General features: G+C 34.7%; 2 protein-coding genes and 1 long non-coding RNA gene across 3 annotated transcripts; 2 read left to right on the plus strand and 1 right to left on the minus strand.

The window, feature by feature from the left end:
• Positions 1–778: 778 nt before the first annotated feature.
• Positions 779–5,105, plus strand: LOC130713539 (toMV susceptible protein tm-1(GCR26)). The gene is made up of 8 exons (XM_057563310.1): positions 779–1,719; positions 1,860–2,066; positions 2,329–2,544; positions 2,661–2,877; positions 3,261–3,508; positions 3,831–4,009; positions 4,099–4,352; positions 4,805–5,105. Exons 1-8 carry the CDS (start codon positions 931–933, stop codon positions 4,954–4,956), a joined length of 2,262 nt encoding a protein of 753 aa, XP_057419293.1. The 5' UTR covers positions 779–930; the 3' UTR covers positions 4,957–5,105.
• Positions 5,106–5,186: 81 nt separating this feature from the next.
• Positions 5,187–16,296, minus strand: LOC130713540 (abscisic acid 8'-hydroxylase 1-like). The gene is made up of 9 exons (XM_057563311.1): positions 15,957–16,296; positions 10,150–10,474; positions 7,857–8,006; positions 7,314–7,565; positions 6,515–6,601; positions 6,309–6,387; positions 6,096–6,202; positions 5,757–5,875; positions 5,187–5,670 (listed from the first exon to the last, which is right to left on the minus strand). The coding sequence occupies exons 1-9, from the start codon at positions 16,202–16,204 to the stop codon at positions 5,568–5,570; spliced, it is 1,470 nt and encodes a 489-aa protein (XP_057419294.1). The 5' UTR covers positions 16,205–16,296; the 3' UTR covers positions 5,187–5,567.
• Positions 12,914–14,262, plus strand: LOC130713541 (uncharacterized). The gene is made up of 2 exons (XR_009010926.1): positions 12,914–13,014; positions 13,721–14,262. It is a non-coding gene; the product is annotated as an uncharacterized LOC130713541 (long non-coding RNA).
• Positions 16,297–17,904: the final 1,608 nt, after the last annotated feature.

The following is a 17,904-nucleotide window of genomic DNA, read 5'->3' on the forward strand; positions in this document are numbered from 1 at the left end:
ATGTATGTAATTACCCGCCCTTATACATATATTATTAAAGTTACTAAGTAGAGTTTTCTTCAACGTAAAAAATTGATGAATTATGTTGTTTATCAGCTTATGTTCATGAACTATATTTTTTCCTTGGTATTGGAAATATGATGAGGTTTAATCAGCTTTTGTTCATGTTGTTCTCTTATGTACATGTTGTTTCTGGGTCGGGTTTTTTTAGGGCTCGGTGCTCACATCGGGTTTTGGATTTGGGTTTGGGTAACCCGAAACCCAGGGATTTGGGTTTGGGTTTAACTTTTGCACTCATTATTGGGTTTGAGTTTGAGTGTTAAGTTCGGGTTTGGGTGTTGGAATGGTCAAACCCGCACCCACGGGGCCCGTTGCCAACCCTACCGTCGCCACGACTTCAGTCACCATTGCCACAACCGAGTCATCGCCTCTATCGTCTTTGTCACCACCGTCACTACCAACCAATGAGATGAAAAACGGTGATGGTGAAGAGTTGGTAGTGATAGTGGTGACAACAACTGTGGTGCGGTCGGAGGCGGTGACAGTGGTAGCGATAGCGATGAAGGTGGTGGTAGTGGTTTGCGGTAGCAACGATGATTGCAGCAATGACAATGGTTGTGGTGGTGGTGATAGTTGCAAATGCTTCAATGACAACAAAAATGAACATATTTTCTAAATTTTAAAAATTTAAAAATGAAAACTATTTTTAGAAAAATGAAAATGAAAATTCTCTGGACAAATCTTTTCTCTTTTCACTTTCTCTCTTAAACCAAACACACTCAATTGAAGTCAACTAATGGCACCACGTGCAATGTCATTCTGCGCAGGACGCCCCACATCATCCTTTGGAGCTCCGGTCAATGCAACAATGGCAGGTTCATGACGTGATTTCCCACCCAACACTCTCCACAGTCCACACTGTAACTGAACATGGCTCACGAAAACCACACCTCAACCCTTCGCGTTCTCTGCATCGGAACCCTGGACACCAAGCTCGACGAGCTCCGTTTCCTCTCCGATTCCCTCCGTTCCAATCTCCACCGCTTCACCCACCACTCCTCGCCCAATCTCCAACTCGTCCTCGTCGATGTTTCCACCGGCCCAAACGCGCCACCACAACAACCTTCACCAAACTTCACATTCGTTTCCAGAAACGATGTCCTCTCTTGTCACCTCTCATCCTCGCATCTTCTTCCAGAAGACAGAGGCGAAGCCGTTGCTGTCATGAGCCAAGCGCTGGAGAATTTCCTGAATGAATCATCTCACGACATCGCCGGCGTAATCGGCGTCGGTGGCAGCGGAGGGACATCGCTGTTATCATCTCCGTTCAGGTCTCTCCCTCTCGGGATCCCGAAGCTGATTGTGTCAACCGTTGCCAGTGGCCAAACGGAGCCTTATGTGGGAACCTCAGATCTGGTGCTGTTTCCCTCTATTGTGGATGTTGCTGGTGTTAACAGTGTGAGCAGGGTGGTGCTGTCCAGTGCTGCTTCTGCTTTTGCTGGAATGGTTGTTGGAAGGGTTCAGAGCTTGAAGGATTTGGATTCGAGAGGTGAAGATTGTAAGCCCACTGTTGGTTTAACTATGTTTGGGGTTACCACTAGTTGTGTCAATGCGGTGAGGGATCGGTTGCGTGATGAAGGGTATGAGAGCCTGGTTTTTCATGCAACTGGGGTTGGTGGTAGGGCTATGGAGGATTTGGTTAGACAGGGATTTATCCAGGTATTTGATTTTGGGGAATTGAGGGTTTTCATTCAGTCACTTATTTGGAATCTCATTGCTTAGCACTGTGTTTTTTTGTTTATGATTATCTCAATTATGATTCTGCACATTTGGTTATTCTTTTCTTTTAATTTGCTTAGGGTGTTTTTGACATCACAACAACAGAGGTAGCAGACCACATTGTTGGAGGTGTAATGGCTTGTGACGGTTCTCGCTTTGATGCCATCATAGAGAAGAAAATCCCCCTGGTTCTGAGTGTGGGAGCATTGGACATGGTGAATTTCGGAGCAAAAGATACTGTACCGCAGGAATTTCAGCAGAGAAATATATATGAACATAATAAGCAGGTGATTAGGTGACTACTCTGCATGTCTAGGGTGTTTTCTTTTGTTTTTGCTTGAAAGCTACGCAATGCTCGCATTTGCATGTTTGAGAATGGTTAGATATTTCCTGCTATCCTGTGACTTCGACCAAAGTAACATTTTATCAGTGATTATGTTGGACTGTTCATAATGCTTTTTATCATTGACTGGAGTTTAAGATGTTTGAAAAGGGGTTGCTGATTTAGTGCTTATGCTAACATAAGAAATCAATTGATTCTCTCCCTAGGTTTCGCTCATGCGAACAACAGCTGATGAGAACAGAAGATTTGCTGATTTCATAGCAAAAAAACTGAACAATTCATCATCTAAAATTCGTGTTTGCCTTCCAGAAAAGGGTATATCTGCTTTAGATGCACCGGGTAAGCCCTTTTATGATCCAGAGGCAACGGGTACACTTATTCATGAATTACAAAGGCTTGTTCAGACTGATGATAATCGAAAGGTACTAAAATTGCGCAATGGTGTTATTTACCATATTTGTAAGCTTCAACTTCTCTTGGATTTTATTTTTATTTATTACTGAGCATTTTGTAAGGTTAGAAGTTGTGTATTTTGCAGGTAAAAGTGTATCCACATCATATTAATGACCTTGAATTTGCAAATGCATTGGTTGATGCGTTCTTAGAGATTGATGAGACAACTAGTAAAGATTCTACTCATTCACCTGTAGCCAGTCCTGAATCTGTAGTACACTTTCATGAGGATTATATTTCAAATGCATCAAGCTCTGGGACCATTGTCTATGCACCTAGTGACTTCCCAAATGCAAGACCAGGTTCTTATTTCATTTAAATTTGCATTCTGTCTTTCTTGTTCTGTAGTATTTTGTTAATGACAGTTATAGATGTGAATAATGCTGACCTTCTAGTGGTTTGGCCTTTCAATCAATCAATAAGCATATTCCTTTGCCAGGTTGCCTGCAGTGGCTGCCATTTGAGAATAAAGAATTAATTTTATAAATTTCCTCATTATTTGTTTCTTTTTCCTTGAAGCTTTAATTTGTTGTCTTGAAAAATATTTACTCAATGCTAATAGCTTATTATTTTTGTTATATTTCTGTTGAATTTGGCAGAAATAAGGTGTTCTCTGATAATTGCTTTTGGTAAAAAATATTTTCTGTGTCTGACTGTGCAAGTACTGTTTCCTTTCTTGTGGCAGAAACTTTGGAGAAAACACAGCTAATATTGCAACAATTGAAACATCAAATAGATAAAGGAATTCCTATAATAGGAGCTGGTGCTGGGACAGGTATATCTGCCAAGTTTGAAGAAGTTGGAGGTGTAGATCTAATAGTACTGTACAACTCAGGGCGCTTCCGGATGGCTGGAAGAGGTTCATTAGCAGGGTTATTACCTTTTGCTGATGCTAATGCTGTTGTGCTCGACATGGCCAATGAAGTTTTACCGGTACACCTTTATTTATATACTTTTTATATGAGACTTTAAAAAGTATTGCTCACTGCTAACTTCTATTCAAGTTCTTGTTACGTAAGTGGGTGATTTTTTAGGTGCTTTTCAGTTAAACATACTAGATTTCTAGATTCTTCTTAATATATAGGTGATAAATGGACCAACTAAACAGATGAAATGCCAACAAATTATTAACCTTCAATACTCATTTGGGGTGATAAATTTCTTATGTTATTTGATGATAAAATGGTCTTGTCAAGGTAGCACTGTATCTCTTTCATATCTCTTTCTGTCCAACACACTGATATTTTGTTTTCAGGTGGTAAAGAAGGTACCAGTTCTTGCTGGTGTATGTGCAACTGATCCCTTCCGTCGAATGGAGTACTTCCTTAAACAGGTGGAGTCTACTGGATTCTCTGGGGTACAAAATTTTCCAACTGTTGGGTTATTTGATGGTAATTTTAGACAAAACCTTGAAGAAACAGGAATGGGATATAGGTAGGCGTTAGGAAAAGAATTTCTCAATATACCATTAATTTTACTGTTACAACTTACAGCTTTGATTCATTTTCATATTGAATGAACAGCTTGGAAGTTGAGATGATTCGAAAAGCACATAACATGGGTCTCTTAACAACCCCATATGCATTCAATCAACATGAAGCAATTGAAATGGCTAAAGCTGGCGCTGATATTATAGTGGCCCATATGGGTCTAACAACAACAGGCTCCATAGGCGCAAAAACAGCTGTTTCACTTGAGGAAAGTGTCGTGCGTGTACAAGCTATTGCAGATGCAGCACATAGAATCAACCCCAATGCCATTGTGCTGTGTCATGGAGGTATGCACATCACCCGGAAGCCTTTTTGTCTGAATATATTGATCAGTTAAATAGTACATTTTGTCTCACTAAAGTTGTTTTGATGGTCATGTGACAAAGTTTAGAATGTTTTTTATTAGATAAAAGCATCCTCCTATGTCTTTAAGTTAAAGCTCGAACTGAATCATCTTAGTTTGTATTTGAAAGTTGTAGGTGTGAGAGCTCCGTTGAGATTGGTGATTGTATTTTTCGAAGATAAATTATTTTGCAGTTGTGAATCTGTGTAACTACTTTGTATGATTGTTCTTACTCTGCGCTTAGTTTCTAGTTTATTGAGGAATTGATGTAGTTATTCAACCTTGCTACTTTTACTGCTCACTGTTCAAGTGTTCTTATTCCTTAATGTCTTGAAATAGTGGTTTGTGTTTATCAACTTTTTTCAGAGTATAACTTACAGTTACTGGAATATGCAGGTCCGATATCGGGTCCAGAAGAGGCGGAATTTATATTGAAGAGAACCAAGGGAGTTCATGGATTTTATGGAGCATCAAGCATGGAAAGACTACCAGTGGAACAGGCTATCACAAGTACAGTCAAACAGTACAAGTCAATTTTTATTTGTTGATGTTCAACTTCAACATGTTTGTAATCATGCCAGTTCTGTACGCTACATTGCTAATAATGGCTGCTTATATCACTCTGTTACCTAACATATAATTGTGATAGAAATATTTCAATAATAGCAATAATAAAAATACGATCATATTATTTATATTTACATAAACAATTTGGCCCATTATACCTAAAAAGGCTTTTTAAATGACCAGAAACCTGACTTTATTTAGCTAAATAAGCTTTTAAAAACTCTTCATTTATTTAGTAAATATGTTTGGCCATGTAGGCTTGGCAATAGGTCTAGCTAGAGGTCTGATCAGCTTTCATCTCTACTACTCTCAAAAATTTAACAGGACTCAGACTCATCATACACCACAAGGTTCACTTGTAATTAAATTTGTAACCCAATTCACCCAAAGTAGACAATACATTGGCCAGGATTATTAATACCTAAAAGTAGTGTATTAACTGGATCAAAACATTATTAATCTTGCACCAATTTATTTCCTGTGGTGCCCTTTGCTTCAAATATCATAAATCTGAAGATGTGCACAACTGTCTGCTGCAATGTTCTTTTGGTCTTCTTACGGCTCCATGACCTCCATTTATGCCTCTGGCATGCTAGCTTTTGCTTAAGGACTTCAACGTTATTGGACAGCCACTCCTCAGTCTAGGTATGTGTGCCTTCTTCTCTAAACTAGTATCTAAATCATCAAGGGTCCACCTATGCAGGATAATATATTTCAATTTTTGCCTATTTGTGCAATTCAAAAGAAGGATAAAAATCTTGGAATGGCAGAAAAAACTCACGTGTAACTACTAGTGAGTCTGTGTAAGAAGATCAACATTGTCACTTTCGCCATATTCATCCCAAGGCATGTCCTTGGCCCTGATCCAAAAGGTATGAAACTGTAGGGCTTTTGCATTTCCTGTAGATATATGTATTTAAGTATGTAAAATAATTATTTTACACCATGATATGGCAAAAGACAATCAAGAAAATGAAAGAGATAGCAGTGTCTTGGATTTGAGTATTTGTATATAGAAAAAGAATTTGCTAGGAGAGTTAGCCCACGAGGTCTCAAATATGATTGACTCTCGTGGAGAATACTTGTAGAAAAAAACTAGAGAGGAGTAGGAGTTACTTACATCAAATCTTTGCGGATTGAATTTCAACGGATCCTTGTACAAGTCTGAGTCGTAATGTACACAAGTTGCATCGACGTTAACGTGCCAGCCTTTCTTTATTTCATGGCCTGTTATTTTACCACTAGTATAATTAGTAACGTGGCCAAGATAATTATGGTTAAGGCTGAATTTAATGAGAACAATTTTATACAACATTTTTATTGAGTGAATTACCTTCAATTGTGCAGTCTTGAAGTGCTACACGAGGAAACCATAACAGGACATTGGACATTCTCAGTGTCTCCTTAACTACCTGGGGTGAACAAGGAGAGATTCTTGACATTTAACAAATTCCGTCACATGTACTTTAAAGCTTAAAGTTTAGAGACAAGTAATCATTTCATAGGTAATGCAGAATTTCTTTAGTTCTAAAGTCTAACCTTCAAACCATAACGCATGTTGTTGAGGTCATCTTGCTTAAGTGAAGCTCCTTCTGGCTTCATTTTGGTTAAAGACAATTGTTCTTCCTGTGTAAGTCAAAATGAACGCTTGTAATTTCATCAGGAAAGTACTAAAAGTTACGATACGAAATGCAACAAGGTGTAGTTATCGACTACTACTACATAATTTCTATCAAATAACTCAGTTAGCTTCGCCGCATCAACATTTCTTGCAATTTTCCCTTGTAGCATATATTATTGTTGCTTATCTTAACATACAATTGTGAATGTGGTTTTCTGACCAATGAGAACACTAAGTTAGGGTGAATTTGTAAAAAAAAACACCAAGTTCAATGAAAAAAATACTTTTCAACCTCAATCTAACAATTATTTTTACTTAGCTTATAGCGTTTTGAAATTCATAAAACAGATGAAAAAAGTACTTCCAATATAAATTTAAACACATACAGAGTCAGAATTCAGATCATTTGCTGCCACTGCAACCTCTACAGCAGCAAAATGACAAGTGTTTAATTTTTATTTTTACTAATTCAACTTTTGACTAATTAATATGCATCGTTTGATATAAGAATTCAGAGCCAAGAATTTGCAGCAGAGATGCAAAGGATCCATGTTGACAGAGTCATGCATGCCCTCATGAAAGAAAAAGCAGTTTTGGCTCCACACAATGATACTTCGATATTGAAGATAATTCAGAAAATTCTATACTTAATCCTTCTGTTTAGTATTAATGCTTTGTAGGGTCAATAATTTTACTACAATCTATGCATTATCTCACCCTGAGTATGTCCTGCACTTCTTTGTTGTCATGTAGAAACTTGACACTCCACATCATTGCTGCTGCTGTGGTAGTCTGTCCAGCAACTATCAATGTTAACAGATTATCCATAATCTCAGAGTCATCAAGCTTTTCACTGGCTGGCAATGAGTCTCTCTGCAACATGGACTGCAAGAAGTCCTCTGAAGACTCTTCTCCCCTCCTGCGTCTAGCAATGATTTCTCTGAAGGTTTGCATGAGCCTTCTACGAGCCTGCGTGTTACTAAATGTTTGAAATTTTTTCTACAATCGATTTTAAAGCCAAAACCAATCACGGGAAGAGTTTCTGTAAATAGCTTCTGGCTTTCAGAATTGATTCTGAGGAAAAAGAAGTTGATTCAATACATGCTATCAATGTTGGTATTTTCTTAAATTACTCATAGGAAGCATATAATTGACTTCACTTCAATTTAATCCTAGGAGGCGACTTAAATTTACATACAACTATTTAAAGTTTGTGAAGAACTTGTAGAAAATATATATGTTAATCGAAATATCACTAACCTTGATGCCTTTATAGTATCTGGTGCCAGGAATCATGACAGGAAAAGATAACATAGCATCAGAAGTGGCTGTGCAGTCTTTCTCGATCTTTTGTAGTAATGAATCCTCCGTGATGCTCATCAGCATCTCACACATTCCATCAAATGTCATCTTTATATGTCAAACATTTCATGGGAGTCAGGAGAAAATCAAAGTATACTTACTGATTTTCTTACCCTGTTTAGCATTTTTACTACTTTGCTCCTATCTATATCTTCTATATATATATATATGTAAAGCACACTTGAGTTTTAGCATTAAATACATAAACAAAACTCAAGTGTTGCATTGTATTAAAAACATTCAAGCAAAAAAAAAACTTTGTAATAAATATATTCAACAATAATAAAATTTAAATTTAAAAAATTTATATTGTCAAAAACCATTCAACTACTTACATTAAATAACAACGTTCATAAACTTAAAATTTACTTGAGTTTTGTATTTCACAAATATTAAAATTAAATTCAATAAGAAAATAATAGTTTTTAACAAATAATTTAGATAAAATAGTTTTAAAATTTTAAAATTTCAATTTATATGTAAAAGAGACTTGAGTTTTACATTAAACCATATAACGCTCATACCTTTTTATTAAAATACATTAAGAAATAATAAATTTTCTTTGTAATAATATATTAAAAAATGAAAAAATTTGTATTGTAAAAAAATATTCAACTACTTACATTAAATAACGACATTCATCAACTTAAAATTGACTTTAAAAAAACACTGAAATTATCTTCAGTTTTGCATTTGACAAATATTAAAAAATTAAACTTATTTAATAATAAATAATATGTATAAAATATTTTAAAATTTAAAAATGCCGTAAAAAGGTATTTATTCTTAACTATAACATATATGTGCATTATTGAAAAAAATATTTAAACACATTTTTAATCTATGATATATTAGTAAAAATTACTCGAGGAAGCATAATAGAGAAAAATAATAATGACAAAAGTGGAAGAAATGTTTGTTGTGAGAGTCTCAAGGATTAATCTCATGGCTATCGACTGTGTGAAAACATTTGCAAACCAAATAAGTTGAAAAAAATTATTCACAAGATAACATTTTAGACTATTTTTTGTCAAAAGGGTATTTAAGTTATCACTTATTGTAATTCAAAAAGTTAAAATCAATTTATTCTTCTTGGTCATGACATGTCACAGCAAATGACTTTCCATGTAAAAAATATAAAAAAATGATATTAAAACTTATTTCATGGCATTAAATACTTATTAATTAACATTTTTTACGTAATTTAAATTTTTTAAATTAAGTTAATAATTTTTCATATTATTAAATAAATATATTTTTAATTGTTAAAATTATTTCTACGCTAATAATTAAATTTGAGTAATATTAATTATTTATACAAAAAGAACTATAATAATATTTATTGAAATGTCTTAACACAAATTTTTTATATTTATAATTAAAAAATATTTTAATTTTTATTTAATTAAACTATAATAATTTTTATATATTGGTAAAAAATATTGTAAGTAAACCCGTGCAACGCACGGGTATAATATCTAGTTTATAAGATATTCCAGAATTTGTTTATGTTCATTCATGAAGTATTTATCCTTTTATTTTTTCAAGTTAACCATTGACATGTAATATTTTATTTTTAATTATCTAACATTCATGAATAAATTCTTTCAATTTTCTAATTGGAATAATTGTGTGTTGGCTCAGAAACATAGTAATCTCTCCACAATCCATACCACATTGGTCAAATAGCAAACGGCACAAGTGAATGAACATAGGACTATTGACTGTGATAGCTGAAGATATTAGGTGTATGAGTCATTCTACTTATATACTACTCAACACTTCCATTTTCATTTAACATGAAACTTTAATTCACACATGAGTTCTTAACATTTAGAAAAACTAGCAAGGACGGACCCACGTTAAGAGAAGGTGGGTCAAGTGCCCCTACATCATTTTTATTTTTGCTTCATACAATACTATACTATATAATATAAAATATTATCTTACCCCCGCACTCTTCATAAATGCCCCCATAGCTTGACAATTATACATTTAGTGCCACTAAAAAGTTAACTTCTTTTACTTAAAATTCTTGGATCCATCGCTGAAAACTACCATGATTTTTTTTGTAAATTTGAAACTAATAACTTATTTTAACTAATTTTTTAAAGTTAAAAGTGACTTATAAATAGAATAATGGTGAGGACTTACTTGGCTCAATAGAAAATGTATAAAGCTTCGTTTTTACCTTCATGCAGAAGTCCAGCACCTTGAAACTTTTCCCGCTCTCTTGTAGCTTTTGCAGCCTTCCACACAACATTTTGTCAAATTTTGTGAGTAATGAAGATAGGGAGGTCATGGAGAATGGTTCTGATAGAAGTCGCCTTATTCTTTTGTGGCTCTCAACGGGCACACATAATAAGCTTTTCTCTCCTACAGCATCTGCCATTGATTTCACATAACCCTTGTTGAATACCACAAAATCATTAGCAAAAATTGTCCTAGCACCTTCAGGGTTAGGAACAAATACATGGATCTTGCCGAATACCCTTGTCTTGAACCATCTCCCATGCCTATATTTACATCAAGTTAACATGTTATATTGGCCTAACAGAATCTGATAAAACACCACAATAAACTTGATGGTGGTCTAAAAAATATTTTGGTCTAAGCTTATGATTATTTGGATCTAGTTTAGTTGAATTTTCAACCCAAAGTAATTATTCACCTGTTACTCTGTTAGTTATTATTTTCTAACTGATTCCACTATATGCCTAGAACTTTATTTTAGTCTAAAAGTTCAACCTTCTAGCATAAATTGAATCAATATGGTCCATATAACAAGACTAGTGAAAGTCTTGGATATGAAGTACTGACTTGTCATTCGTTCGCACTCGAAACACACCTAGACTGGGTGAAAATAGAAAGAAAAAAGAGAGATGAATGTATTATTCTTACATGACACCACCCTTCTTATATTAGAGGCCACTTTTATTAGACTTGGAATCACGGACTCTAAATATACCTTTAGGTTGATGAGTCTATGTGCTAGATGTGAAAGTGATGTGTGGTCCAAAAATTTTAAGGCGCTATTTGACCTAGAACACTCAAAGTTATAAATTGTTGTAGTCCCCTTAATCTATTCAATGTGAGACTTGTTTTCTTTCGACACTATTCTCAAGTTTAACTGAATTAGTCAAGTAAGACATGTTTTTGCTTGGACTTATACTCAAGTGGAAACTCAGAGATCGTCTATGCAAGGTAGTGCTCCTTTTTCCTTAAACTTCAGTCTCAAGGGCTCATTACTTGATTTTATAGTTGATAATTGAGTATTAGTTGAAAGTTGTTTCTCTTTCAACTCATTTGATATTTTCATGTAACTCTTTTTTTCTTTGGCTTTTTTTTCAATTATGGGCAGTGAGACAATTTGGGCTATGATGTCATTTGTTGGATTTGAAAGTCTGGACCTAACATGTTCCGTTAGCTTTGAGAGAGTGTGATTGACTAATGACTAGTTTGGACTATGATGTCACTTGTTAAATTCGGAAGTACACGCTTAAAATGTTTCTTTCATTTAGAGTTTTTTTTATAAGCAAATGTTAGTTGTTAGTAATTAGTCCTTCTTAGTTGATAATTGAGCACTACAAAAAAAACATGATTTAGTGGGGGTTATTTAGCGGGGGTTTTAACAACCCCCGCAGATTACATTAATTTTCATTAGTTAGGGGAGGTTTTAATAACCCCCGCAAAAACTTACGTTATTATCTCTCCCAATTTTCACTCTCTGAACTCTCATCTCACTCTCACTCTCACTCTCACTCTGAACTCGTTTCTCATTCTCACTCTCACGATTGCAACCTGATTCGTTAACCATGGAAGCTCCTGAATCCTTTCCACCTATTTGATCTCTCGATTTCCACCGATTGCAACCTGATTTGATCTCTCAATTTCCACCGATTTCAACCTGATTCACTCTCGATTTCTTCTGATTCGACTCTCAATTTCACTCTCCTGATTCCACTCTCGATTAAACCCTAAAATCTACTCTCAGTTCTCTTTATGATTCCTCAATCTCCAGTGTTTCACGAGAAAACGCTCAATCTCTGCTTCACTTGCATTTTCCTGGTAAGAACTCAACTCCACTTCCGTATGAGTTTCAATTTTGCTTCTGATTTTGAGTTTTGTTTCTCTTTGGAATCACAAATTAGGCAGAAATTCTCTGGAGCTGGAACCTAGACATTGTTAGGAGCTTAGGAGCTGGAAGGTAAGTCGATTTCGTTTGCTTAACTTGAATATCTATGGCTGGATTGGTATGATATGATCGAGTAAAACTGTGGAAGTGAATACAGGTTTTCCAGTTTCAATTGGCTTTTGGGAGTGTTGACTTGTTTCATACGATTGATAACTTGGATCAATCCCAATTTTTCAATGAAATACTCAAGTTGAATCTGAATGGGGAACCCCTTTTAGCTACTAAAATTCCTATATTAGAAACAAAGCGAATAGTATAAAATCATTTATTCTGTTTGATATCAGCATCTAGCATTGACATCAGCTGCATATTCTGTTATAGAAGAACGTTGCACACTAGTATTTATATTTACTTTTCCAAGTCTTGTGTTGGTGATGTTTGTAGCCAGTATAAATGGGATTATCCCTTATAGCTGCATATCTCTATTTTATATTTCTATAAACAGTGATGGTATTATGTTTTGCTTGCTCCCCATAAGAGCTTGTTCTTGTTGATGTTTAATGGCTTGTTTTCTCCTTTTAACTGTGTTTTAGGCAGGAATAAGATTCAAGGCAATCTCTATTGCACTACAAGAACACATTTTCCTTATCATTTCAATATTTTATGAAGCATAATTTTTTTTATACTGTTATTGGGAACTGATTGGTACTGTCATTTTGAGCTATTAATCATTTTGTTGCTTGATAGGTTTTTGCTTTGTTTATGCAGTCATGCCAAGGTTCAAGCGTTTCCACAACCCACAAAAATCAGCGTCTGGATCATCAATTGAAGCTTCTTCACAATCAGCTCCTGAAGTCTCTCAAAAAGCCCCACCATCGAAGAACCCCGTGAGTACACCATCTTGGAATGTTGAAGCAATAGGTATGTGTCATATTTTCTTAAGCAATATGGATTGGTTTTGATATTTGAACGAGTGAAAATAGTAACTGACAAAGTTGAAACTGAAATAAAGAAAGAAGGCCTAAGGCCTAGGATGCTGCAGAGAAAACTGTGTGTCCATAATCATAGCATAATTTATAAATAAATAAATAAGATCATGACACTTTAGAAGATGGACTTTTGAAGTGGTTTTAGTGTAATTTCTCTAGAAAAATGAGATAGATGCTTTGAGAAGTTTAGATTTTTGGTGTGTCGTTCATCTTATGTCCATCTTAGGAAACAATCACTTGCCCCTTCTTCTATAGTCTCTGCTAATTTTAGCTCAATTTGTAGGATTTGTTTGTTACTAGAGTGGTTCTCCAACTAAATTTACATTTTAAGCTTACTTTCTTTTCCTTCCTTTTTTACCTGTTATAGAAGATGTGTACCGACCTATGCTGTAAGCAATAACATATACCTTGAGAATGAAAGAAATTAAGACCAGTACTGCATCCAATAAACACATGCTTCTTATCCAGGAGTTAAGGTTCTTTACTTAACTCTGTTTTATCTTTCAGAGACTCAAACAGGGAAATTGATGGATGTAAATTTTCTCTCTTTGTTTCTACTTTCTACTGTTGTTACTTATCTGAAAGGTTTCTAGAAAGTTTCTTGCTATAATCTCAGTTTCTCAAGTTTTCATTTTCAGGTTGTATGCAGTACTCTCCAAAATATATCATTGATTTCTTTCCTAATTGGTATTACTCTATTTGGATGGGCAACCAAGCAAGTTATAAATGTTATTCAGGTTGGTTCATGATACATTTATGCTTGATATTTAGATGATGATTGATGAGGTGTTGTATAATGTATCTATCTAGTTTTTTTTACCAACCCCTAACCCATAATGAAATGAGGAAGAAGAAGAGAAGCAAAGCATGTAAGAGAAGAAAAGAAAATCCAAACTCCAAAGAAAACCGAGCGGAACTTAATAGTCTATATTTTTCAGTTTGGAATATTCATCTTGACAGAGTAATAGGAAATTTGTAACCTTTGAGTTCCTGTAATCTGAACTTTCTTTTAGCATGACTCAGGAACTTCATATTGTGACCTGATAATTGGCTTCAAAGATTGTTTTTTACATTCTAGCTGTAGGCTTTCTTGGATTGAAAGTTGTGTATGGGTTATTTTGGATTGTAAGTTGTCTATGAGTTTGTTTCTTTAATTGAAGTGTTTTGTTATTTTGGATTATGAGGTTAAAAATGTTCCTAGAATATATTATAGGCTGTAAATAATCTCTTGCATTTAAGGGAGGTTTAAAACTCCCGTTAAAAAAGCTTGCGGATAAGGGAGGTTTAAAACCCCCACTAAAAACCGCCGCTAAATTCATATACAGGTACCAGGGTTTGCTGAAAAACGCCGCTAATGATTTGTGGGGAGTGTAACTTCGAGATTTTTCAAAACCCCCGCTAAGTAACTCGCGGGGGTTGAAAACCCCCACTAAATGCAAAAAAAAACCCCACTAAATAACATTTTTTTTTGTAGTGGAGTATTAGTTGAAAGTTGTTTCTCTTTGAACTCATTTGATTTTTTCAGGTAACTCTTTTTTTCTTTGGGCTTTTTTTTTTCAATTATGGGCAGTGAGACAATTTGGGCTATGATGTCATTTGTTGGATTTGAAAGTCCGGACCTAACATGTTCCGTTAACTTGGAGAGAGTGTGATTGACTAGTTTGGACTATGATGTCACTTGTTAAATTCGGAAGTACACGCTTAATTTTTTTTTTCATTTAGAGTTTTTTTTATAGGCAAATGTTAGTTGTTAGTAATTAGTCCTTCTTAGAGTTTGAACCCTGAACCCTGAACCCTTCATCTCACCCAATCCTTATGTCCCAAGCTCTTACCACTTGAGTTATTCTTGAGTGTGACAGGTTAGTGTGGTTGTAGTCCAAATTAAAAACCTTAAGATTATTAGACTTAAAATACTCAGTTATAAATCAATGAAGTCTCCTTAATCTATTTAATGGGAGATTCTTTCAACAACCTTCAACTAAAGGGAACACGCCCACCCCAACCTACAAAAAGGGACCTACACCAATATTTTGGGCCCGCTCCAAGTTCAAGAATATTTATCACCTCTCGCTATTAAAATTTCATATGTTATCACTTCTAAAACCTTGAGGAGAGTAGAACCGCAAGAAAACAAAGTGCAACCTTGGTATAATGAAAACAGTAATCAGTCACTAGACCAGACCTTTGTCTCAATATTTATCAATCTTAACAATTTTCTCTTCAGAAAGAAAAGCAGATAAGAACTGTATGCCCAGTGGCGGATCTAGGACCCGGGGTCAGGGGGTTCAAATTTTTTAAATGAACACATCGGTAAAAATATAATTAAAAAAACTTTAACATGTTTTATACATCAGAAATTATACAAGTCATAGTTGTGCAAATAGGTGAATTTTTTATGCAAATAGGTGCAAAACTTGGTTTACTAGTATAATTTAAAATTTTCAGGAGTTCAAAAAAAATATTATATAGGTTAAATAATTATTATAGGGGGGTTATGTGCAATTTTTTTTTCCAGGGGGTTCAATTGAACCCCCTCACTCTAAGCTACATCCGCCACTGTGTATGCCAGGCCATGAATCAAACACATATTCTATATAAAAAACAAAAACACATTGAATTTATGCATATTTGGGATCACCTTTTGTAATCACGTCTAAAACCAAAATCAATTCTGACATAAATTTTTTAGTGCATAGTTTTATTGCATTTTGAGAGAAAGAAAAGTTAATCCAAATATATCAATTAAAATAACGAAAGTAAGTGCTAGTTTGAAAATCCTTATATGCCATAATCAATTACAATTTACGAGGAGTAGCTTCTAAGTTTAGAAATTGATTAGGAAAAGTTGATGCAAAGATGTTATAAGTCACTTACCACAATCGTCTAAGTCTGACAAAATCATAGCATCCTCTTGTGCTATTAGTGGCTGAAAGCAAAGAAAAAGTTTCCCCGATGAAAGGTAATCCTAGTCGTCCAGGGATATCTTTTCTCTCATTTTTGGCTCCTTTCCAAGCTTTTGAAGCCAAATATGTAAACCACACTGAGATTAATGCGACCAAGATTACCTCATAATAATTTTGCACTACGAATACTAGATCTTCTCTGGAGAGAATATTCAACATCTTTTATGTTTAGTTGTTGTTTTTTCTCAAACCAATAGCTAGATCAAGGAAGCCAAGTACTACTAAAATGTTATATTAAACGGGCTTGACGATAGTGTTAGAGTGTTACATAAAAGACAAGTAATGCTTTGTTTTTGTAAAATATTAGAATTATAAAGATGGGAATCTTTGGATGGACTGCTATTACAATAACCGAAAGATTCGTCTTACTAGAAGACAATCTTAAAAAATTATCAATTATGCGTGTTTGATTAAAAATATTCACTTAATTACCAAAATTAAATTATTGTGGTGGGGGAGGCTGGGAGAGTGAGGGTGCAGTGAGGAAACGTAGCGCCCCAATTTCTCAATCGGGTATCGCATTAGTAATCCAACAAAGTCTAGGGACTAAACTCAGATTTTTCAAAACATTAGGGATTTTCGAAAAATACTCATCATCACCAAGGCAAGTGCATCCGAGAAGTTCTCAGGAAAGCGAGGTGCATCACAATGAACAACTTTAAGTACTAAAGTTTTCCTTAACCAGAACAATCCAATAGTTCCTTACCCTAGATCAAACAAGTTCTATTTGTCGCCTCGCTTGATAAAACAATTTCAATTTTAAATTTCAAATCACGTCTTAAACTTATTAACGAATATATATAACCCCAATAGATTGTTTAATTTGAATCCAAAATAGATATATGTGTTAACAACCAAATATTCAAAAACACTAGATGACGAGAAGATAAAACTAAAGTTCCTTCTAGCCTTCGCGTCAACGAAGAAGTCATAGATCTCTGTCTTCACCGCCTCAAACAACTCGTCGATCCTACGATCAATCACCATGAAACCGTCTCCATATCCTCCGCCACGAAACAAATCATAGATGACATGGTGATTCATCTTCCTCGTCTAATCGTGTTGAGCGCCCTAACAATTACCAAACAACCAAGGAGTTAACTCAAATAATTCAAATCACAAAAGAGATAGACATGCTTATTCGATTCATATTCAAGAAGATGAGGAGATAAGATAAGATCAATGATTTCAAAATAAGATAACAACAAGATAATAATATATCATCAATTTCAAACGAAGACAACAAACAACAATAAGGTTAGTACCCTAAGGTGCAACTACATGCATCTACCAAATGGTTCGGTCAAGAATGTCTCTCAAGACTGGATAATCACGCATGACAACTCCACCTCATTGCCACTTCAATAATTCAAAACACCTCCGCAAGGTGCGACAATCTCATGAGACAAATAATCATCTCATTGCCACTTCAAGTTTCAAGCCCTATATGCTCAAGTTAGTTCACCAAAATTTCGTGACCCATACACAATCAACAAGTTCCAAGTTAAAAATCATGTTATGAGAAACTCAAGATATCTCAATTGTTCATCAAACATATAACTTATTAATCATGCTTAAAACCTGCCCAAAACAACATCAACTTAAAGATTAATCTCATAGGAAAATCAGCCAACAAGTTTTAATTTAAGGTAAAAAAATGTCTTATACACAATTATATGAGCACTCAAACATGTTATAATAGCGCATAAAAAAAACATGTTATAATCATAGAAAAATCAGAAAAAAGGAAATTGATCATAACATGTAAAAACTTCATCCAAATAACATCAAACTATAACACCTTCATATCAAACACATGTAATCGATTATAAGACACACATGACTCGAAAAAGACACTC

The sequence above is a fragment of the Lotus japonicus genome, chromosome 4 (assembly GCF_012489685.1).
Source record: "Lotus japonicus ecotype B-129 chromosome 4, LjGifu_v1.2".
In the NCBI taxonomy this organism is placed as follows: Eukaryota; Viridiplantae; Streptophyta; class Magnoliopsida; order Fabales; family Fabaceae; genus Lotus; species Lotus japonicus.